Genomic DNA, 25,031 nt, shown 5'->3' on the forward strand with positions numbered 1-25,031 from the left:
AGCAGAGACCACAAAATGGTCGAGGTTCGAACCGGCAACCCTCCGGTTACAAGTACGAAGCGCTAACCAGTAGGCCACGGCTGGCCCCCCAAAAAATCAATCCATACAGTAAAGTATACACATAAAGTATTTTCCATAATTCTGAAATCAAAACATATTTTGGAATCCACAGTGACACACCTACACAGGCCAAAATCCCTTCTGAGAGAAAGTTTCTTCCAGTAGCAGCAACTGGAATCCATGCATTTCCACTGAATTATTTTTGGAATCTGATCCCTTATCATACCTGTTCATTCTTACTCGTTGCTCGTCTTATCTTGACTAAATTCAAAATGGCTGCAAACGCTAAACTTCGTGAAGGTACTGTCTGTATAAATCGTCTTGTAAGTAAACTACCAGTGCTTTTTCAAAGTTCTCAATGTCTCGTTTTAAATGTCAGGGCCCTCGGAAGTCTACCAATGAAGTGTGGAGATACATTGAGCCTCGTAAATGGGTGTAAAACAGTGATTTATTTGCATGGCTAGCCCGATGCCGAAGCACCACTATTGAAAAAGCTGTTGGTAGCATCGGCTAACTAGCGCCAGATTTTGGAGTGCAGGGGACACTTTAGGTCAATATCACACCGGAATTCTCCTTTAACATGGATGCCAGTTGCAATGTACAGTATTTAGTCGGCTCTTCCACGTGACAGAACAACTATATCGGTTAGGGATGTCACGCATGAAACAATGCTGCAGAAACACGAAAATACGACTTTGAGTTAGGCTATCATTTCAGTTCCTGTTTATCTATTGCACGATGGGTAATAATTTAAAGGAATCTAGTTGCAGTCTTGTAAATAGGGACTCTGCAAGATCCCTAGTCATTGCAAAATCATAGTCAGTGACTTAAAACTCTACTACTTGTCTTTAGATGTGAGAGGGTCTGAGACTGTAGTCTTTCAAAAATCTTTTCCAAATCTTTCCAAAGTCTGTCAGTGTAAGGAGGGCTTAAGGCAAATCAATCTTACTTTCCCACGACAGTTTAGAACCTTCTAGAAGATGCAGGAACATTCCCACGATGCAGGGATATTAAGGTTTTGCACCTACGTCATAATGTCATGTAACCGTTTGTTTACAACTAGAGTGGTAGGCAAGAATGGTAGGCAAGGCACTGCAGAGAGTGGTAGGCAAGTCGGGTTGCATAGGCTACACATAGTTACAAATAGCTTCAAAATTGAAATTTTAATATCAAATATTGACCGGGATGCCGACCACTTGTGTAGGCCCTTACAGTTGGTTTTACAATAAGAAGCAAAAAGGCGACGAACGACCGTTTAGCCTACCTATCCTCCTGGTTGTGGAGGATGATCGTTAGCAGCTGTGAAGTCTTTTATTCTCAAGATAGCCTAATGGTGTAGCCTACTGTCTACGAAGACGTAGGCTAAAATACAACTATCTACAGTCATCCAAAAATGAATTGCCAGAGACAGGCTATGAAGGGAAAAAGTGCAGCATTTTAAACATGGCAAGATTATTTTTACCGGAACAGTTTGTTCTAATTTGTCTCGTGAAATTCATGCTTGTGGACATCAATCACCTATCTTCTGTCCTTCTATTTCAAGTTATCATGTGTGTCATTTGATTATATAATCACAACAAATGCTAATAAATGAAAACAGAATAGGCTTTTGTGCTATAGGCTAACGTTACAGGTCACTTAGGCTAACTCCCGTATGTCAAAATAAACTGATTTGATCCTAATAGTTTAGCGATCACACACAACAACTTAACACAGCAACCTCAAACACCACTGTTGAACCTAGGCTACTGCTTCAGTCATGTAAGAAATAAGCAGTTTATGAATTATCTTTACCCGTTTAATCAAGTCCACATGACCAAAATAACAACATATTTAAAGGCTGAGCTAGCATAACAGCCTAATATAGGCGATGCTGCAATGGATAACTAATAAAAAGTTTCACACAATTAATGAACTTTATCACTCACATTCTGAGTTTTTCTGGGTGGTTATATATCCATGCAGATCGTCTTGGAATAAGCCATCGCTGTTATATGATATAATATGTTACAGGATTCATGACTAACGCCATTAATGTTATGATGCTGACTGACGCTGGCTATAACAGTAGCTTCTAGGCTACCGTTTTAAAGTCTGCTGAGTCTACTACCTACCAAAACCTGTCGCTGTTCAGTTGAAGTTAAATGATCAAATATTGTTTGATTTTGTGTCAGCTTTCAGAAGGAAGACATGTTCCTTTCTGGTCAAATTTCACAGCTTCTAAGAAAGGCTATCGTCTTCGTGTAAACCGAGTTTTGAACAGAGAAAAAAAGTTAGGCTACCATTAGGCTACATGCAGGTTCTCCGATACAGATCAATGCACCAAATCAGGGCGATTTTAGCGAAACAACGTTCCTGTGACAGGCTATCAAATATTGAACAATGGGATAACGTTTCATCATCACCTTTATTGATGCCTGAAATGTTGACATTGCTGAAATACAGAGATGTAGCCTACTGAGAGGCAGCTGCAGACAACGATGTTCAATGGGTTCAACTTGTCCCTTGCCTACCAGCTGGATGTAAACAAAGCTATAGAACCTAGAATACACATGAAAAACGTTAATTCCCAGATAGATAATAGTCTACATTCTAGAAGTCACAGATCTTAACCAACAATTTGAAAAGACACACGTTACTTCTCCGGGTTACATTTCGAAGATGCTAACATTACATTCAGCACTGTAGGTTTACAGAATAGTTTCAGAAGTTACACAAACAGTTTACATTTAACAACAATTATAACAATTATAATTAATTAATTACAGGGTAGGAATTTCACGACGGCCATGGCCGTCGTAGCCCCTTGCGTTGGCCGTGATGCCCCTTTGAAAATCAGAGGTTTACAGGCCACGGTGGCCTTGGTGCCCCCTTCTTTCAATATTCTGTTTTGCGTCCTACTAATAGCGATATCAGCTTTTAAAAGATGTTAGCCGATAATTGCTGTGTTGAACGGTTCGCGAGAAAAGTAAATAATATAATTCAATTTAATCATACATTCTACTGAAGGTTTTGCGTCCATGATCTCCCTACCCATTCATCTCTTATACTTCATGAACCCTTCTTTTAACACATGACAAACACTATCTCAGAATAAACAGCAGACCTTACCAAACACAAAGGTGTAAAGCAGTCCCCTGTACAGTTAGCCGTTCCAGAGTAATCCAGTTTTGAATTTGCAGTAAATTTCGACATGCATGGATGTCTCCAAATTTGGGATTTAAGTTTTACAATGTGGTTAAATTGTTCCACATGATTTCATAACGGGCCAAATACAAAATAAATGTTACAAATATCTCCTAGATATTGGTAAATCAGAGGACAGCTGACTAAAGGCCTATTCACACCAAGAACGATAACTATAACCATAACGATAAAAGCGTTCACACTGAACAACGATAAACAAAGTCTCTCCTTGTGTTAATAAATGTGACGGTTAAAATTCAATGGGTTCTGATTGGCTATTAGTTTTTTATCGCTCTGAAAGTGATTCCCAACGATATCGTTCTTCATGTCGTTATCGTTATAGTTTATGTGTGAACGTCGTCATTCATATTAACGAGAACGATATTTATTTATAGCTATCATTATCGTTATCGTTCTTGGTGTAAAGGCCTATTCACACCAAGAACGATAACGATAACTATAACTATAACCATAACGATAAAAGCGTTCACACTGAACAACGATAAACAAAGTCTCTCATTGTGTTAATAAATGTGAGGGCTAAAATTCGATGGGTTCTGATTGGCTATTAGCATTTTATCGTTGTGAAAATCGCTCTGAAAGTGATCCCCAGCGATATCGTTCTTCATGTCGTTATCTTTATAGTTTATGTGTGAACGTTGTCATTCATATTAACGAGAACGATATTTATTTATAGTTATCGTTATCGTTTTTGGTGTGAATGGGCCTTAAATGGGCCTTTAGAGTTTGTGAAAGTATCCTTAATGATCACAGCATCTAGGCTATTTGAGTTTCTTAAAGCTGAGCTGTGCTTAAATTGTTCAATACATGATTTCATAGCAGGCCAAATATAAAATAAATGTTATATAGCCTAGATATCTGTAATTATTAGATGATCAGATGATTACATTACATTACATTACATTTAGCAGACACTTCTTGACCAAAGTGACTTACATATGTCAGCTATATTACAAGGGATCACATTGTCCCCGGAGCAACTTGGGGTTAAGTGCCTTGCTCAAGGGCACAACGGTGGAAGCCGGGAATTGAACTGACAACTTTCAGGCTACTGCACGCTAGCCCAGCTCCTTAACCACTACACTACCACCGCCCCAGATGATTTACAGTTCTATGTAATGTCATGTTTCATGTTTTTGTAATGTTTCATACAGTGATGCAGGTCTACTGCAGTGAATAGGCTAAATACAACTTTGATCATTTTTATATGCTACTACTGTATAGTTAACTTTGGCCTTGGTGCCCTGACATGTGGCCTTTGTGCCCCCCACCAAATATGCCCAACTGAAGGCCAAGTGGCCTTGCCCCCAGAATGGTGAAATTCCAAGCCTGAATGTGAGACATTACATTTAACAACGCACACTTTTACAGTCATCAAGAGAGATCGGTTGCATTTTAACAGGTTACAAACATTTATTACATTAACCCTTATCTCACAATGTAATATGGATACAATCATTTAAACAGTTTAAGGCACCTTACACATTTCACAGAATTAAGACATAGGCTACAGTTAAGTCTACATAATTCCCTAAACTTTACCAAGTTACTACTAAAGTACTTGATACATTTCATTCATCACACATTACTATTTGTTATAAGGTCATTGTTTGCAGTTATGGCTCATTTTCCATTCTTTTATTCACATTCAATAATCATCAAGTATTTCTGAGGTCAGGGCCCTGCAATCTGGCCAAGTAATCCAGCACATTGTTCATCATCTGTTACAGCACATTCATCCACTTCCACACTTTCAGGTGAACTTAATTCAAGAGTAGGTTGCAAGGCCACTGGTTTAACATTACGATTCAATTCCTGATCAGTTTCTTTCCTAATTTGTCTAGTCATATTTTCTAGGTCAAACAGATTACCTTGATAGCTAGCGCTGAATCTAGCCTTTCTGCGTTTTCGCCTTGTAAGACGTATCGGTTTTGTGCTACCGCTCTGTGGTCCATACGGATGGTGTTCAGGCCAGAGTGCGAATTACCCCACCATAATTGGGGGGTACTGCTCCTTCACTTCTTCTATGACCATCATGGTCCACTACCATATCAATCCCCATCATGATCGCCAAGTGCAACATGTGTTGTGCAACACACAAACAAGGTCTAAACATGCGACAAACTGACAATTAGTAGGCTACAGAATATCTCATTGTTACTATCCAAAAGAGAACTGTTTTGATCCACTCTCAGAAGCTAGAAGTTAAGTGCACTGAAATACCATTCTAATTACTAGTAAAAGTAATACCTTTACAAGAAGCCTATTGCCTATTTCATGAAATATTGATTTGGTTTATTTTTAGATTTCATAAGACCTGGAGGTAAGACCCAACCCTCTTGTATAAACATAACCAAGTTTCCATTATAGTCTATGGTAGTCAGTGTCAAATCAACACAATTGCTTAGAGATATGTGAAACCTGAGCAATCGAGCATACTATGAAAAAACATACTACCACAGAAGAACTACAGAGCGGTAACCTACCAGAACAAGCTAGGTATCATCAACACTACAGTAGGCCTGTACAAATGAGTCACATGCACACATACACTTTTCCTCATAGTGTCTCAAATCCTAGTTTCATTAAGATAGTATCAGGGTTCTCAGATGAAACTACATTTATTGAACTAAAAATATGAAATAATAGAATGTAAAAACAATACTAACCAATTAAAAACAAATTCAAATACTAGCCTAGGCTATTGGCTCTTTTTATGTTTCCACAGGTTTCACCAATGTTAGGCCATCCTTAAAAATATTTTTGTTTGCAGTAACAGCCAAAAAAAATTAAAAATGGGTCGGTAGGTAGGTCAATATTTTTTTTTTCAAGATTCAAAGTAAAAAAAAAAGTACAATTTTGGTCATGGTGATTACGTAGGAATGAATTTACACAAATGTGCATATCGTGACGTAACTGACTGGGTCTTCAACCCGTGCCTTCAGGCGCACCATTGCAAACCTCATTCTGATGCAGGTTATATAGACCAGCCTTTCTCAAACTTCTTTGACCTGAGGCCCGGTCATGGCAGACTTTTGGGTCATAGGGCTCATCTACATGTACCCAGAAAGAAGGCTACAATAGATCTTGGCCACGTTATATTGAAATTTGACTATACAATACTCAATGCTATACAGTGTATTATACAGTCTCTGTTCTGTTTCTAAGGAAGTTCCAAAAAACAACGTCGTTCTATTAAGTTTCGTTAAATAAATAAATAGCCTTCCAACAGGTTTAAGCGGAGCTTTGATACCAACGTTATCGATTAGTTTCAGTTTCTCTCGCGCAGACGCGCATTGAATGAATGCTCATACCACCACTTAATTGTAGGGCTCCATGTTTAATGACATCGATAGCAGAAACGTTTGTTTTCTTTTTTCGTCGATCCGCGGTTTCTTGATCAACTGCGCAGCAAATTATCAGATGAAGCACCGGGCCTAATTTCACTCCACGACTCCGCGGACCAGCAGTCTCCATGTTGCGGACCCATATTTTGAGAAATGCTGAATAGACCACAACCAATTTCAATACTCCGACACGGTCACCGTTAGACTAGGGCGAGAAGGGATGAGAAAAGATCTGGCCACAGTTCTTCCAGAACTTCGTGCCAAGTAAAAGCGTCATCAGTTTGTGTGAATGAAACGAAGCGTAGGCCATGTGACATGCGTAAAACCAATGGTGTAGAGATGACGCCACAGGTTTTTTTTTTTAAGTGAGCCACGTTTGCATGTAGGCAATTTATATTCACAATACTTGGGCCTACTAAAAGAAATATTATTTTATTGCATTTGTATTGGTTGTTTAGAGTAAAAAAAAAACAATCGGTCGGTATTAACGCAAGTTTACAACCGGCAAGTCGGTCGGACTAAAAGGGGGAAAAAATAAATATTTGGGTCGGTTCTAAATTGACAGGGTCGGTCGGGTTACGGCAAACGAAAATATTTTTAAGGATGGCCTTATGTAGGCCTATAGGCTTAGCTATATACACAAGTTATTGAGCCGTTTCCGCTCTACATCCTGAACTTCTTCCGTCGAATGCAATCCACTTCCGTTCTGGCGGGCTGGGTTTGTTTTGCTAGCTTGCTCCTTTGTGCCGACGAAGCACTGATATCGCTGTGACAAAGAGGATATAACCATTAGCTGCTACAACATGAAGAAAAGTGGTTCGGGAACGACGTGTGCTGTAGTTGGTTGTAAAAACTCGAGAAAGCACCTGAACGAGTGGTTAGATAGAGAGTGCTACGACCACAAACCAGCTACGAAGAGGCAATGTCCATGCGCTCCATTGTTCACATTTTTTCGCAAGCCTGATAGCGACTTGGAATCAAGGACCTGGCTGAAGGCATTGAATGTAAAGAAACCACCACGCAACGTTTTTGTTTGTTCCCATCACTTTGTGGACAAAAAACCAACCAAGGATAATCCTTTCCCAGAGTTGTGGTTGGGATACAATCGCACTACCCAGCCAAAGAGGCGTCAACTCACCCAGCGGACAACTGCCTCCCCCCAGATAAAGAAACGCAGACTTGAATCTGAGGGTAAGTTCAGCAACTTTAGCTATGAAGCTGAAAATACTGTTAATTATGAAGAACATTGCTACCGGTATTTTGCTAAGGCAGTTGATTGTTTTGGAGATGGGACAAATAATGCACACGATACATCATTAATTGTGTGTAATATGTGTGCGTGCATGTCTTTTACATCATAAATACAATGCAAGGTGGCAGGCTGTTGTGATGATGATTGTGTGTGTGCGTGTGAGTGCAATGTTGTAGTACAAATTTTGTCATTGTGATTATTAGAGAGAGGACTATGTCTGCATTAATTTGGCTCCATCCATGTTTTCTGGTCCCCTTATTAGATGCTCCTGAAACCTGTCAGCCTGCCTGTGAGGCCGAGCCTGCTACACCAAAATTTCGAGATGCCCAGACCCAATGGGAGGATCCGTCACATGTTGACCACACCTACTGTTCAACAACACCGTCCGTTAAAGTAGACAAGGCCACACAGTGCGAGGCAGAAATGGGTCCTACTGTGACTAGCACCACGGTCATTGATGATGCTAGGTCCCGGCTGTATACAGGAGTGCGTATGGTTCAATTTTTCACCCTAGTGACGGTGTTGTTGCCTTTCAGTAAGCCATCAATTACCCTTCCTGTTGTTGACCAAATCCTAATGACCTTGATTAAGTTAAAACTAAACCTAATATTAGGAGATATTGCTCACCGCTTCAATGTGTCTACATCCATGGCAAGCATTGTGATTAGTCACTGGATTGACGTGATGGGTGAACAGTTCAAAGTCCTGATCCCATGGCTTCCAAGAGAGACCATTCGTGCCACCATGCCCTTGTCGTTTCAGAGGAACTACCCTCGAACCACCTGCATCATTGACTGTGCCGAAAGTGCCATGCAGAGAGCCACAAACCATGACTCAAGGAGTGACACTTTCAGCCAATACAAATCACGCAACACTGTGAAATATCTCGTCGCTGTGGCCCCTAATGGGCTTATCATGTTTATATCTGACGCCTATGCTGGCAGAAGCAGCGATAAGTTTATCACCATGGACAGTGGGTTTCTAGACTATCTGAGGGCTGGTGATGAGGTCATGGCGGACCGTGGGTTCACCATTCGAGACTTGCTTGATGAGAGAAGGGTCAGTTTGAACATCCCTGCATTCACCTACAGGCGCAATCAGTTGACAAATGAGGAGACGACACGCACCAGGCGAGTAGCCAATGTCCGCATACACGTGGAAAGAGCAATCCAGAGACTGAAGGTCTTTAAGATTTTATCCCAGACCGTTCCCATCAGCATGGCACCGAAACTGGACAACATCTTAACCATCTGTGCTGGCCTAGTTAACCTGAAGAGTCCACTGATTAGAGTGCCTCGTGAGGTTTAGAATCTTGCCTTATGTCCCAGTCTACCAACACCCAGCCATGTTGTTCATTAAATACAGATAAACACAATAAATACTGCATGCATTGTATTTTTTTAATATTATATATGAATATTTTTATAGTGATGTAATTGTGTGGGCTTTTGTATTTTACTTTTGAAATACCTGTTAGAATTAAACATGTGATCTTTCTTGTTGAAGCCATTTCTTTAGTTTCCTCAAAACAATGAATTAATCCAGTGTTATTTATGTACAGTATGAGCTTACTATGAATGATAAACTGTGTTAACAGAAATTGTAGCCCTCTAAGGAACCTAAGGCCTATCATTCATGATCGTAGTTCAGTGCAATAATGAAATGAAATGAAATTACATCAAACTTTATTTTACTCAAACAGTACAGGCACATTGATATATTGCACAGCACAAAGAGATCATGTAAATTGTGCATTATGTAAATAACGGACATCTGTTGGCTCCTGTGGGCAGTTTTATATTATTTTTAAAATGCTGCGATATTTACTGCAGAACTGTAACCTTCCCTCAACAAAATCATCAACAATTTTCGGGAGCATGTGGGCAAAGTAGAATGTGCGCAGCCTTATGATATGGCCCTGGACAAATTCTTGGTCGTAGGGTACTTCGATTTCTAGGTGCTCAGTTTTGTTCCAGATCACCAACTTGGAGTGCTGAAGCCCTGTGCAGTGCATCCCAATTTGTACCTGCATGTAGTAGCCTTTTGGACCATTGCAGGCAATATGGTAATCTACCCTATCTCCGTTTGCCACAGTTGTGATTTCGCAGTTCTTTGTTGCCAAAAATTCTGCTAGTGACTTGTTTCCCATCACAGGTGATTTGATCTCCAACAGAATGTCTTTGTTTATCACTCCATCGGGAGATGCTGCAAGCCACGGTTCCTTTTCGCACACCACTAAGCCTTTGGTTTCAATGCTGTTGCCCAGAGTTTCCAAATAGTCCCTTGCAAGTTCCTCCCCCTCCGCTCCTTGACGGGTTGCGGCATTGCCACGGAAGGATGGGTGTAAGTGTTCTGACAAAAACTTGTCAGGCGCCGTGGTTGAGCGAATGGGCACCTTTCTAGCCGTGCTCGCTGTGATGCGCACTCTCCGCGCATCATGCCAGACCTGTTCTTTGCTCTGTGCTTTTGTAACCTTCTCAATCTCCTCAAGCTGGGCTGTGGACATGTTAATGTATTCATCATAGAAGATTCTACATTTTACACAAGTCAGTGGTGTGTGGTGCTCATCATGGGTTAGGAGATGGAGGCGTGGACATGGTGTTGGCTCGGTGATGGAGGAGGTATTAGCATTAAAGCAGAGCTGCAGGAGGCTACTCCCAGGGCAATTGAAAAGTTCTGCCATTGGTGAGGCAAGTGCGTTCTTCCTCCACTCTTCATGATTCCTAAAGAGTGTCACCTTCTGTGCCGGTTCTGGAGTGGTAGAGGATGGCTGTGAAGTTGGTGGCGGCTGGTAGAGATCCTTCCTGTTGTGTCGTTTGAAGCGCACATACTTCATCTTCCTCTGACCAGCATTTCTTTTAGACCCAGCATTCCACTGGTTCTGTCTGTCTGTGCAGGCAAGCCCGGTTTTCCCCTGTCTCACAGCATTTTCTACCTAGAGAGATATAGTAAAAACAGTGCATAGATATTGTAATGAGTTCACTGCAAACATGTCATATGATATAATATATTGCACACATAGCCTACAATGAATATACAGAACATTGGGTTTGCAGAAATGCACTTTATGAAGAAAATGCATTATTATCATCATCATGGCACAAACACACTTTGCACTCTAGCCAAGTAGCCTATGATGTAGTTCGGATACCAACAATAAACAAGACAAGACCTAGGCTACAATGGTCAAATAATCTAGTTACCTTCCACAGGATCGCAGCTGAGTGGGAACAAGATCTCCCTGGTCCAGCAACACACGTACATCCCGCAGTTTTGACTTCTCCAGCTTCAGTTACCAGCACCCAAGCATTATGCCACGCATTGTTCAAACACTGGCTAGGCTCTACATTTGCTTTCAGATAAACAAAACGATCATGTTTGTATGACATGACACAACCGACTTTGTTGCTGTGCAGGTATTGATATGCCTCGGAGGCTTTCAGATTGTCCATTGCTTTTCCATCTATTGCTAAGGATTGCACGAAGTAGGAGCAAATCTTGCTGTACGTTATGCTGGGCCACGTCGTCATGTTATCCTCCCAGTTCTGCACTGAATTCGGGTGGGGGAGAATAACGCCATCTCCAGTCAAAGTGGTAGAACTGTGATCCCAAGCTAGCATGGAAATCGCTGTGTTTACACCGGCAGACGCTGCGCAAACCACTTCCGGCGGAAATGAAATGCATTTGGTAGCGTTATGGCGGCACCCGGGGTTTCGCGCGTGAACCAAGCATAGACAGTAAAAGAAATGGACGAACAGACTCCGTCGTTTTCAATGGGAGGGCACTGAGTCAAATAGAACGATTTTTCAGTTGGTCCCCCCAGTACTGCGCAGACTCACACTTAACTTCGTGACGTTAGCCATCGAACTGAATCTTGTAACTCATATGATAGATACACAGAAATTCTTCTCACACTTCCTTCGCCTTCAAAGTCATCAAAGTTAAACATTTATTTATGTATTATTATTAATATCATTCTCAATAAGTCGTGTTAATGTTGAAGCTACCATACATGATCATCTTCAAAAACAGTCATGCTAAAACAAAACAAAAAAGTTATAGCCTTGAAGCTAATCTTCTTTCCACTTTTCCGACCTACGGTCAATCCATCGAAAACCTCTGAAATGATTAGTGCCGTTTTTTAAAAAAAATAGGTTTACTTTTTTATTATTATTATTAGGTTGCCTCTGTGTAATGCTTTACCTTAACATACGGTCGTGTATGCTAGGTTTTGCTCATCCTAGAGAGAATTGGGGCCCCCCCCCCCCAATTCTCTCCAATAAATGATGATAAGTACATTAAAGATGAGAGTGAGTGTTAGGTGTGTTAATACTTAATGTGAATTCATGTAAGATGCAAGCAAGAACGAGCAAACGACTCTTTAAATTTAGAGAGAGGAGTTCGACCTGGGCGGATGCCACTAGGAGAAATCACAACGTCTCCCATGTGGTCAATGATGCACATATCATGCCCAGATAGCAAAATTAGTATGGCTCAGATTTGGCCCAAAACTGGCTTGCCATTTTGGTAAAGCTCTGGGTGGATGTATGGGCCCTAAATGGCCCAAATTTGGCATGCCAAAATCTACCAAAAGTAGGCCAAAACTCACCCAAAGCTCACCCAAAACCAATTTTGGATTTCCAAACTATAGCCTTAAAAGTCCCAAAAAGAATCCTAAATCCCCATAATCCAGCCAAAATGTAGCCATAACTGACCCTAAATGATACCATAATTGTGCCACATGTTTGCTTTTACATAAAAATGATGCATATTATTTATTTATTTAACTTATTCAGCTGTCTGTATGACTTTATTGCTGGTAATTATGACTTTATTGCTGGTAATTTAATGGTTATAGTCTAGGTTCACTATATACTTAATACTTAATACACTATATACTTCAATTATGTGTATGTATCTGTAAAAAAAACACAGGAAAATGAAATACATTTCATTATGCTTTATTATATGTTTTGGGTGCTGGATGGCTGGGCGGCTGGGAAGGGTGGCTGGGAAGCTGGATGGCTGGGTGCCTTGTGGCTGGGTTGCTGAGCGGCTGGGTGATGGGGTGTTGGATGGCTGGGTGCCTTGTGGCTGGGTAGCTGGGCGCTGGATGGCTGGGTAGCTGTGCAACTGGGTGGCTGGGTAGCTGGATGGCTGGGTGCCTAGTGGCTGGGTAGCTGGGCAGCTGGGTGCTGGGCGGTCGGGTGCTGGGTGGCTGGGGTGGCTGGGTGGCTGGGATGCTGGATGGCTGGGTAGCTGGGCGGTTGGGGGGCTGGGTAGCTGGATGGCTGGGTGCCTTGTGGCTGGGCAGCTGGGTGCTGGGCGGTCGGATGCTGGGTGGCTGGGGTGCCTTGTGGCTGGGCGGCTGGGATGCTGGATGGCTGGGTGCCTTGTGGCTGGGTAGCTGGGCGGTTGGGGGGCTGGGTAGCTGGATGGCTGGGTGCCTTGTGGCTGGGTAGCTGGGCAGTTGGGGGGCTGGGTAGCTGGATGGCTGGGTGCCTTGTGGCTGGGTGGTCGGGTGCTGGGTGGCTGGGGTGCCTTGTGGCTGGGATGCTGGATGGCTGAGTGCCTTGTGGCTGGGTAGCTGGGCGGTTGGGGGGCTGGGTAGCTGGATGGCTGGGTGCCTTGTGGCTGGGTAGTTGGGGGGCTGGGTAGCTGGATGGCTGGGTGCCTTGTGGCTGGGTAGCTGGGCGGTTGGGGGGCTGGGTAGCTGGATGGCTGGGTGCCTTGTGGCTGGGTAGCTGGGCGGTTGGGGGGCTGGGTGCTGGATGGCTGGGTAGCTGTGCAACTGGGTAGCTGGATGGCTGGGTGCCTTGTAGCTGGGTGCTGGGCGGTCGGGTGCTGGGTGGCTGGGGTGCCTTGTGGCTGGGGGGCTGGGATGCTGGATGCCTTGTGGCTGAGTAGCTGGGCGGTTGGGGGGCTGGGTAGCTGGATGGCTGGGTAGCTGGGCGGTTGGGGGGCTGGGTAGCTGGATGGCTGGACAGCTGTGCAACTGGGTGCCTTGTCGCTGGGTGGCTGGAGGGCTGGGTAGCTGGGCGGTTGGGTGCTGGATGGCTGGGTGCCTTGTGGCTAGGGTGCTAAGCGGCTGGATGGCTGGACGGGTGTTGGGTAGCTGGGTGGCTGGAGGGCTGATAGGCTGGGTGAGCAGCTGGGCAGATGGTGGTTGGGTAGCTGGCAGCTGGGCGGCTAGGTAGCCCGGTGCTGGGTGGCTGGGTAGCTGGGTGCTGGATGGCTGTGTAGCTGTACAACTGGGTAGCTGGTGGCTGGGTAGCTGGGTGCTGGGTAGCTGGTGGCTGGGTAGCTGGGTGCTGGATGGCTGGGTAGCTGTGCAGCTGGGTGCTGGGTAGCTGGGTGCTGGGCAGCTGGTGGCTGGGTAGCTAGGTAGCCCGGTGCTGGGTGGCTGGGTAGCTGGGTGCTGGATGGCTGGGTAGCTGTGCAACTGGGTAGCTGGGCAGCTGGTGGCTGGGTAGCTGGGCAACTGAGTAGCTGGTGGATGTGTATCTGGGTGCCTTGTGTCTGGGTGGCTGGGTTGCTGGGTGAGTGAAGGCGCCTCTTCCTGCCTCCATTTCTATCCCCAGCCCAGTAAAACCACTTTTTAATAGTAGTTTCAATTTCAGCCTCAGTAGCAACAGAGCACACAGGGTTTCTCCTTACTGCATCTAATAGTAAAGCATGAACAAAGACAAAACAAACAAACAGAATTACTAAATGCAGAAGTAACCTTGGAAGCGTAAATACAACAACTTTTGTAATAGAGGATTAGGCAAGAGAGAAAAAAAGTAATGAAATGGTCAAACCAACCTATTACTATGGTTTTCAGAAGTTGTTTTTCAAAGGCCACCTTTCCACTCAACCCCCTCCAGGTGACCTTCTGAGAAAATTCATTGGTGAAGACCCTTTGTAAAACCCTCCAAACAGTTTCTCTTAAAGATGAACTGAACTGGAATTTGAAGTAAAGGTAATATAACAGATGTATTTTATTTCTTCTCATTGGTACAATGATTAAAATGGCTGAATTTATTAAAAGGGATAAAATTGTACGTTGAAAGTGTTGTTGTTGTTACATGGGCGCCGCCATGTTGGATTTCAACAATCGGCTACGTCACTGGCATGGTAAGCTACTCTGCACTAGCACTAGCAGCCATAGCAGATAATGAGTCTGAGGCTAGCTGACATGGCTGAGGAAATTAACATTAGGCCTAGCTGAGTTACATATTGGCCATAAGCTGTTTATCGTAGGCTAGCCTAAATCTCATAAAAAATCAAAACCAAACTAGTGAAACAAAGGCGAACACTTTAACAGGGGAAATTAATTGGGCATGAATCATACTGAACGCAATTTTGTCAATGAGCAGAAACACACACGACATTCAAACTATTGATAAGATGTGCATTATGGAAACTGGTCTGTAACGTTGGACGAATAAATGCCATTGACCCGACATATCCTGACTTAAAAAACCCTTTTCTTGCTTACTTTATCGCAAACTCGGTGGGGCAGCTTGTAGTCTTTTTCAATTCGTAGAAGGGCGAGCCCACTGTCTATGTGCCATAGAGCCTAAGTTTCAACTTCGGCTTCGTTCACCCAATGCAGTCACTGGTCGCAATTACAAAGTCCAGGGAAGGTTCGTTCAATCTTTTAAAGTTTTAAGTGCAGTAGCCTATCTGTCCCCTTTGGAATAATATCTCGAAGTAGCCTCAGATGAGGTCCAGTGTTAGGCTACCATACGATCCAACCTAGGAAAGGGCTAGCAGCTAAACACCTTTGAAACACTCTTATGTCAAACTCCACAAGCTAGCACTCCGACCATAGAGAGTATAAACCATGACTCCGACGATATCACAGATCAATAATAATGCGTTTACTAGCTGGTGACTAAACCACAGCGGGTCTGTAAACAGAATCCAATGTCCATTTCTACTCACCCTGAAGCCAGTTGTTCACCGTCTCAGGGCAGATTGTTGATGCGAGGGAGTTTAACTCGCAGTGCTGCTATCCAAGAGACTCGTGCAATATCAACATCCACAAGGTAAAAATCTGCAAACTCTCCACTAACGTTAGCCTAAAATAAACGGCAAACTCGTGTATCCTCCGTGTGTCTGGGGTCAACTTGGGGTGACGAAGTTTTTAACAGTTTTAAGGGAGGGAGGGAGAGCCTGTGTGAGTTGCTGTTACGAGTGCCAGTAGTCCAGACTGCGTTAGCCTACATTGCCGTGACAATGCGTGTTATATAGCTTATTTGTATGCACCGTAGCTTCGCATAGGCCTAATGTAGTGGTGGTGAGTGAGTATGCAGTTGTGTGGAGGATGTACAGTAGGCAATGTGTGTGTGTGAGGGATGGAGGGAGACAGAGAGACAGCGTGCGTGTTGCTGTCTCAAGCGCCCCTCGTCCAGTTTTCTACATGACCTGTAGGCTAGGCCTACAGTAGCCTATGTTGTGCCGCACAAAATGTATCTATGTTATACATTGCACAAAATGTATACGCCCCGAAATAAACACATACATAAATAAACATATTTTCCCCGTCACTTTGGCTTCCTCGAACATTTTCCCTACGTTTCGCCACTGCTTTGCAACAGATAGATTCCAGTGTCCATGCTCCGGCAGCGCCCACAGTCATTTTCACCCAAATGATCCTACTGAAGGTTGAGCTGGAGCCTGAAACCGATCGTCCCCCATCTAGTGGTAGTCAAGACACTACAGGCCTGTCCCTCACGGGCTCAAATGTGTAACCCATGCCATTAAAATGACTAATTTTCGTGTATACATAATATGCTGCAGCTGTTGTTTATAGAACTTCTCAGGTCCTACCATGCCAATGACGTCATTGAAACGGGCAGCGTTCTAATACTAACAAACGCAATTTTGGTGTTGCTTAAAAAAGGCTACGTATTGATTTTTTTAATTACATTTTTAGTGCCATTTATTTTTAATTGTCATAATCAACACATTATCAATGTTGATTATTTCAGTTCAGTTCATCTTTAAGGTGGCACCCCCTGCTAGTCCAAGCAAAAGAGTCTGAAAGTAGAGAATTATCCACATTGATTTTCAAATCAACTACAATTACATTAACCTGTCTTACTCTGTCTCTATGAAATATAACAACTCACTAAATCCTTCTTCAGTTCCAGAACAGACTGAAGGTCTCTTTCCAGAACCATTAAATCATCTGGGCCCTTTAATGGAAAATAAGCACTGTGCCTGTACACTGTCCCCTGTGTAACATTGGAGCCGTCGGTAGCAGAGGCAAAGGCATCATGTAGATCCTGCACCATTCTCACTATATTTTTCTGCTGCTCTATTATTATTTCCTGCTTCACCAGCATGTCATGCAGCAAAGCTGTAAAGCATTTTCAACAAGAAAGCAGAAAATTAGTGTATCTATCTATCTATCTATCTATCGAAGCCTCCAATAATTCAACAATACAGCAGAAAATTAGTGTCTCTATCTATCTATCGAAGCCTCCAATAATTCAACAATACAATGCAATACAATAATTCTTACATCCACATAATTGTCCACAGACAGATGAATTTTTCAGGCGTTGTCTTGGGGCCTCTGGAGCTGCTTGAACCTCCCTAATCTGGCCCTGGTTTAAAGCTGGCCCTGTGTCAACTTCACCATTGGGTACCTCAGTTAAATTAACTGCATCAATGGCCTGGCGCAATGTTGACCCAAGGGTTGTTACATGCTAGAAATGGGTAAAAAAATATTCACTTAACAGTAATGCTTTGAATCTTTACATTTAACTAATTTAAACATCCAACATTTATTTCTCATTAAACCTAGGTCTAAATGTACTTATAATATCAAGAACTGAAACTGAGTGAACATTTATTACATGGTTATTTGAGATCTCGTTGTTTCCAATCTCCGAGAACCCCACTTGGTCCGATTGTGGGCTGATAATGTATCGCCGGAAACGTGATGGTGATGGTATCTGAGGGGGCTTTGGTAGCATGCTCCTCTTGGGTGCCACCTCTTCATCGTCACTCTCATATACATCGAAGTGCCGATTCCGCCTTTGGAGACAAATACACAAGAAAAACACCACAATAATAGACAAAGTGGATATGTGACCCTGCAAGGCGAAACCAGTCGCTTTGCGCACAGTGCTATTTTGAGAAAATCCACGATAAACAAACATACAGGTTAAAATGTCGAATTTCACTTTTTCGCATAATTCCACAGTATACAGTCTACACTTTCATATTGTGAACAAATTTCATGGATAAACATACGTTTTTTGACTGTTAAACACTGACTTTATTTAGGTGAAGATTCAACACATTAGCAGTCATTCCCTTTGTCCACGGCGCTATAAGGTTTTACGGTAGAGCTAAAATTTACTCATTACTCTTTACTCGTTACTCCATGTGTCAGCTCTCTATCGTTCGTGGCAGATGTAACCGAATATGAATGTGAAAGACTTGCCTTTCAGGGCACGAACGGTCAAAAGCACGAACTTTTAGAAATATCCTGGCGTCATTTTACGGACCAGGAGAAGTTTTCCATTGACGTCGCGCATTTTAAAAGTAGGCCTATACACAATCTGTGTACACAGAACTTCCTTCCCCCGAAATACATTAATTATATTCTATAGTGACACCTTATGACCATCACAGGTATTAACTAGGGGGCAGAAAAAGACACTCACTCGGTTGATGTAACTGGACATAGTCAGTAATCCGCTTCAAAGTCACGCTACCGTAAGGCTAATAATAGCTGTGCCCTCACACTATCGCACATGACAATTTACTTGAAAAGGTGATTTTCTCCTCTTCTGGACTTAATTTTGTAAATTTTACCAAAGCGTCTGGTTTCGCCTTGCAGGGTCACATATTTGTTTTGGCATAGTATTCACCAGTCAACAATTTAAAAAATAGAAACTATTGTCATAATAAAATATAATATAATTAAAAAATAATGTAATAAAGGGGAGACAATTTGCAAAAAAACAAAAGCACTTTAGTTTTGTGAACTTCTTACTTGATTGTTCTTTTTTGGGGTCGTCCAGCATCAATCTCTGCCTCTGACTGAAGATCAGTCTGTTGCTCTGCGAGTGGCAACCTTTTCCTCGCTTCGTGATAATTATCTGTTTAAAACAGAACTCAATTTTAACATTATGTCACTGATCTTTTAATAGTTATCAGTTTATAACTTATTCACTCACTCACCTGTGTATAGCACACGGACATTATACAGGGCCCAGGTGTTGTCTGGCTCCTGAAAGTTCTTTATGGCCCTCTGCAACCCTTCTCCTTTATAAGGGGGCCACCGACAGACTCCCCCATTGACCCAGGTCGCTGGCACCACCTCAACCTCATCAAAATCATCAAAGCTGACAATGTGATACATAGTTTCCTGTAATGACGGAAAAAACATTTTATGATTTCTATAGGAAGTAAATAACATCACAACAATTAACACCAACCTAATGTGTAAAATGTATACTAACATAACGTGGTGGGACCAAGTCTTGCACATTGACAACTTCTTGAAGAGACTCAGGAGGCTTTGACTGATCAAAATCCTACCACTGCACTTTGGAGAGTTTGCTGACAAGCTACATCTTTATCAACTATGGAAACTGTTCACTCAGTGAGGCTCAGACAGCAATAAGAGTAGCAGCCACAGAAAACAATAATTTACAACCACCTCTCAGCATTTCAGGGCCTCTATCAACAAACAAAGCTTTTTGGCATGTCTTTTTAGGTAAAACCGTGTAATCATGTAACTGAACTATGTAAACCACGTAACTGAAACTGTAACTTTATTTTTTATATAGATAGATAGAAAAGATAGATAGAATTTAACAGATCATTCAAGATGTAAAAGAGGGAAAACAACAAAGTTGTCCTCAACCTCACGTGGAAGCCTGACATATTTTTTTACATTTCTGTCCAGCCTTGCACATTGAAGGTCTGGTGACAGATTTGAAACAACTAGGATGCCCAATTCAGAGGAATTTAGTGGATAAGTAAAGAAAAACTCATTTTTGCTGTATGCCCAATACACTACATAATAGACCTCTTCAAATAAAAGTATATTTTGAACTAAGACAATGTCATTGTTGATCCTGAAGCAGTTGTCACCATGTGACGTTTTCATCACAACACCATCATACAAAACATGTTTAAATTGCTTTGCAGTAGGGTATAGAAGCACAGGCCCCTCTTGGTGTTCCCCCCTTGCTGTAAATGTATGCTTCTCTAATGTCTCAGCACTGATGCTGGTCATTTCCGACACACGTCTAATTACCTGGGCCAAAGGACTGTGAGGTTTCCTGACCATTTTCTTCAATTTACCCAAGTAATTTTCAAAAGGAAACCCAGATATGAGGTCTAAATGACCATGAATCTTCACGTCTTCATTGAGATGGACTAAGCCATGAATGTTGTAGACAACAAACTCGGCACCATATAATTTTTGGAAATGCTCCACAAATGCGCACAGTAAAGATCCGGCAAAGTCATTCATTACATGACATAACAAGGGGCTTGCCAAAATATGTATGGCAACTGACAACAGCATGAAATTTTCATACACCTCCGCAGCTAAAACATTCTTTAAAACAACTGGACCCGTGTACAGTAAAAACTGCCTGAGTTCAGTTGCTTTCCACCTTAATCTTTCTTTTAGTTCCCTTGGCTTTCTTGCAAACTCTGCAGACACATAAGGCTTCAAACTGAGCAGTTTCTCTGAGATAAGACTGGACTGTCTAGCGGAAATGCGGCAGCGTAGAGGTCCAGCAGTCCCCATCCACAAGTCAAACAGCTTACGAACCACACCGAGACAAACCAAATGCATGTAGTCGTGGGGGAAACCACTGACCATGCCAAAGTCCAATTCTGTGAGGGGTGAGTGTCCTACATGATGGTCCTCATCACTACCAGCCTTGAAAAGCTCATCAGTCCTACGGGCAGCATACATCAGGGAAAGTCATGCGATGACTGATGTAAATACCTGACTGAGTGCATTTATCGCACCCGGAATACCCTGTGTGAGACTTGATGGCTTTAACGTAAGCTCTGGCTGGAGCATCACACATAACTGAACCGACTTTAAGAAAACACTTCTTCCCACCTATTACAAATCCATCTGCCAACATCCTCAGCTCATTTATAAGAGCACCCAGGTACTCAGTCAAGGACATTGGTTTGGAATTCCCACAGAACAAAGCAATCAAAACAGGTCTTCTCATTGGGTCTAACTGTAACATACCCAAGATGGGCCAAAACTGCAAAGAGGAGCTTTTGAAAAGTGGCAGGCCATCGATGTTCAGTTGTATTTTAAATAGATGTGAGTCATGGACTTTGCTTGACAATTTCTCCAAAGTTTTACTAAGTGCATTCATGATTCCAAAATAGTAGAAAGAGCCACCTGCTAAATTTTCCACCATGTAATGTACCTTCGTTTTCAACAAAGATCGACCATCCTTTGGTAGACAAGGGTGGTAAACCCTTAGAATGGACAGAAGTGCCGATAGAGCAACTAAAGAAACGGCATACTGAACAGCCCAGTCTGACAACACCTTTGTCAGACTGGGCTGTTCAGACTGGGAAACGCTATCATGATCATCATCATCACCATCAGAACTGTCATCAGTTTCCATTTCAAAATCCTCCCTTGGCATGTCTAGAGCACACAACTGAGAACTATCAGCTACATCATCATCACTGTTTATAGCAAACTCAATTTCAGAGTCGCTGAGCATTTCATGCTCAAAGGAATTAAGCAGGACATCCACTTTTTTAAGAGCCTTCTTCCGTATATTACTCCACTGACTGTATGCCATTATGCACTAAGAACAAAACAGAAAACAACCGGAAACCATGATTAGTTTAACTGCAGTAAGGGGGGGGGGGGGGTTACAAAAACGACGTTTTAGGGGCATGATCTAGAGCAGTGGTCCCCAAACCCTCATTTTGGGTGGCCCCCCAAAACATATATGACATTGCCAAACTATAACCTCCGTAATTTCCCCCATTCATTCTCTATGGCGAGTCTTAACAGTACACGTGTAATACTATTTTTGTCCACTGGTGGTTGTTTTGGCGCTGTTTCGCGTTTACCATTGAAAACGGAATGAAATGTAGGCTTACCTGCAAACAATGTAAAGAGGCCTATGCTGACTGCATCAGTGCTCAAAGTATTCTAAAAGTTTATCAATTAATTGTTAATAACTAACTAACTTCTATTCAAGTCATATTTCTGGGACTTCCCGGGATAATCATTTCTATTTTTTATTCACTTGTTCAAATGTTCATCCAAATTCACACTTCAAAGTTCTCATCAGGTGAGTGGAAGTTAGAATGGTGGTCATTTCAGATGTTTTTGCCAGCACTTCATAAAACTCTCATAGTTTGATTATTAAATTATTTGTAGGATATTGCTTGTCCAACTTCAGCTGTGTATGCAAAGACACAGAGTTCAGAGTTCACACATTTTAGATAAAATATACTTTTGGGACTCCCTGCTAATACTTTTGGGAATGCTAAAGTCTTTTTTATTAGTATTATTTCATTTGAGCTACATTTTACATGGCGTGATGGCAATATAAACACAGCTAACAATGGTATTAAATTCCAGTAGCCTATGATTAAATGTAATGGAATATTCAACTAAGGTGGACTGTTGTTGTTCACAGCACTAAGCTATTTTAAGGTTACTGATATACTCCGAGTCTCTGGCCCTTTCTTAGAGCCAGGCATAGTGAGCTGGCCCTCGGAAGAAAAAGTTTGGGGACCACTGATCTAGAGTGTCTTTTGTGCCTCTTAACAGACACAAAATGCAATTAAAATTTCTGTGCAACATGAACAGGGCCTTACGTGATAACAAGATGCGTTTTTAACTCATACATTGCGGGGAAATAAACTGCAAGTTTAGTCGCGAAGTTGCTATGACCTCCGTGATCAAGTCTTCTAGGCTTTTGGTAAAGCGACCGATGGGAAATTGGGAAAATAGGTTGGTGACAGTACAATCTTTGAATTTAAATGATTTCTTCGCAATGTATGAGATGAAAACGCATCTTGTTGTCACATAATGGCCAATTTGAATTGCATTTTGTGTCTGTTAAGAGGCACAAATGCACACCCCACAAAACTGGCAAGATGGCTAACTTAACTGGGAGCTCCCCGTTAATATCGGCTCAATTAACGTTACCTCGTTAAACCACAACATGTTTCGTATTAGGCAGGTATTTGCTAATTCTTGTTCTTATTATCTAATCCTTATTAACCATAACAGCCTACCAGAACTGCAGGAATACCGTCGCGGGAACTAGCATCTTAACGTTAACAGTATCATGGGAACTAACGTTAGCAGCTAGCTTCTAACTGTCTCACATTAAAGGGTACAATCACAGCAAATCCAATGTTACTACGAGTAAATCAATAACGCGTAAATATGTTTAACATGTTTAAAAGCTGTACAATTGCTAGACAAAGGTTATTGAATACACTTCCCTGAATATAAAACTTAAAAGATTAATGGAGACATACATACCTCAACTGTGATTGCTCGCTGGTCGAACTGGGCGGCTGGGTCTTGTTCGAGTAGAAAGTTTGAAAATTCCATGGAAAATTCCCGGTCTTTTGCTGAGTCTTTTGGTTAGCCAGAAACATGCCAGAACTCACCCACATACGGGTAGACTCTGTCCCGCTCTTCGCCCATCTTCTGGCTGTCCATAAACATGCCAAACAGCCTGTATGCGTCATCAGATGCTGTCCCCGCTCTTGATCTAACGCTACGGTTGACCAGATATATGCCATAATTCAGCCATACACTACTGGCGCCTTCTTATCTGTTATGGCTGCCCATAATCATGCCACATTGAAGCCAAAAGTTTTGGTCTGCCATATCAAAGCCCAAAATCGCCAGATGTATGCCAAAGTGCTGCCAGAAAGTCTGCTATCTGGGTGGTAAGATACAGCTGTCCAGTTGATCTTTGAATGTACAATATATCTGAGTGCATTCCAAAAATATATGATTTAGGCTACTTAGCTAGGGGAGATTTGGTGGTTGCTATGCTAAATAAAGTGGTTGCTATGCTGGTTGCTAGGGTAATCATTTTGGTTGAGAATAGGGTTGTGGTTGCTAGTTTGTTGATGCAACTTTGCACGCTCCATGAGGGTCATGTGCAGAAGGTCTGACTTGAATTTCAGTCAGACTTCAGTCATGCTACCACCCAAAACTCCACCTCTGAAGTGGGAGTGGTCAACTTTTTAAAAGTTTTTCCTTCAAAGTTTTTTGTGTGGGTGTCTCAGAGATCCCACCTTTGGAACAGTTGTCAGGGGCCTCAAGCCAGTGCCGTGCGTCTTGGTCCCATCCCTCTAGCTCCTAGCGTTACCGCGCCAGAAATGGGAAACCTTGTACGCTTTGAACCATTTATCTCCTTCCGGGAATAATCCACCGACTCAAAACTGAACCTGGATTGTTTGTGATGTCCCGTTGTTCAACATATTCTAATTTCATACTGATCGGACCAACATAAGTGAGTTTTTTTTTGGCTAAAAATGTAAAAATGGCTAAACATTAGCAATTCCACTGCTTTGTTATTTTGCATAGCAACCACCATATGTACCCTAGCAACACCCAAGCAACCACCTTAATTACGATAGCAACACCCTAGCAACCATCTTAATTACCCTAGCAACCACTTGTATAATGTCAAGCTAGCAACCACCATAGCAACCAACATGCTTACCCTAACAACCACCATAGCAACCGTGTTATTTTAATAGCAACCACCATATCTACCCTAGCAACACCATAGCAAGCATTCAAATTACCCTAGCAACAACCACAATATGACCATAGTTAATTAAGTTGAATTGGGACATCAGGAAAACGTTATTACTGTATTCACAAAACATTATTAATTACATGTAGTTGTATTAACTCTGTAACAGATTGCATAAAGCTAGCTCAAATACAAAAGCACTTCTTGACTAAGGTTATTATATTATGCGCATTCATCTGAGGATTACATTCGATTGCACATGCCTGTTTTGGACAAGCATGCTATCTAATAGCCTTACCATGGCTATTGCTAACAAAGTTAAAATTACAACACCTTAACCTACCACCTATAATGGCACTTTATTAGGATATGTATACAATCTATAGATTAGCCTATATAGATCATGCTATT

At 42.2% G+C, this 25,031-nt stretch overlaps 2 protein-coding genes across 4 annotated transcripts; one reads left to right on the top strand and one right to left on the bottom strand.

Annotated features, from left to right (window-relative positions):
- The first annotated feature begins 7,254 nt into the window (after positions 1–7,254).
- On the top strand, positions 7,255–9,301 carry LOC121711296. Its single transcript, XM_042094762.1, has 2 exons — positions 7,255–7,805; positions 8,129–9,301. Exons 1-2 carry the CDS (start codon positions 7,418–7,420, stop codon positions 9,172–9,174), a joined length of 1,434 nt encoding a protein of 477 aa, XP_041950696.1. The 5' UTR covers positions 7,255–7,417; the 3' UTR covers positions 9,175–9,301.
- Positions 9,302–13,565: 4,264 nt separating this feature from the next.
- On the bottom strand, positions 13,566–24,501 carry LOC121711289. 3 transcript variants are annotated; one of them, XM_042094751.1, is made up of 9 exons: positions 23,384–24,501; positions 19,054–19,240; positions 18,866–18,971; positions 17,763–17,898; positions 17,381–17,567; positions 16,986–17,215; positions 16,861–16,893; positions 14,671–14,797; positions 13,566–14,528 (listed from the first exon to the last, which is right to left on the bottom strand). In XM_042094751.1, the coding sequence occupies exons 1-9, from the start codon at positions 23,453–23,455 to the stop codon at positions 14,056–14,058; spliced, it is 1,551 nt and encodes a 516-aa protein (XP_041950685.1). In that variant the 5' UTR covers positions 23,456–24,501; the 3' UTR covers positions 13,566–14,055. The 3 variants fall into 3 exon arrangements, with proteins under 3 accessions (XP_041950685.1, XP_041950684.1, XP_041950686.1); XM_042094750.1 differs by having other exon boundaries at positions 17,718–17,898; XM_042094752.1 differs by lacking the exons at positions 16,986–17,215; positions 17,381–17,567 and having other exon boundaries at positions 17,718–17,898.
- Between the last annotated feature and the right edge of the window lie 530 nt (positions 24,502–25,031).

This window comes from Alosa sapidissima, chromosome 6 (assembly GCF_018492685.1).
Source record: "Alosa sapidissima isolate fAloSap1 chromosome 6, fAloSap1.pri, whole genome shotgun sequence".
Classification (NCBI taxonomy): Eukaryota; Metazoa; Chordata; class Actinopteri; order Clupeiformes; family Clupeidae; genus Alosa; species Alosa sapidissima.

Bases quoted from the DNA above. Each gene is read 5' to 3' on its own strand.
- LOC121711296 (XM_042094762.1), top strand. From the start codon at position 7,418: ATGAAGAAAAGTGGTTCGGGAACGACGTGTGCTGTAGTTGGTTGTAAA. The intron at 7,806-8,128 runs GTAAGTTCAGCA...TCCCCTTATTAG, and splicing joins ACGCAGACTTGAATCTGAGG to ATGCTCCTGAAACCTGTCAG.
- LOC121711289 (XM_042094750.1), bottom strand. From the start codon at position 23,455: ATGGAATTTTCAAACTTTCTACTCGAACAAGACCCAGCCGCCCAGTTC. The intron at 19,241-23,383 runs GTATGTATGTCT...CCGTCATTACAG, and splicing joins AGCGAGCAATCACAGTTGAG to GAAACTATGTATCACATTGT. The intron at 17,216-17,380 runs GTAAGAATTATT...AATGCTTTACAG, and splicing joins CTGTGGACAATTATGTGGAT to CTTTGCTGCATGACATGCTG.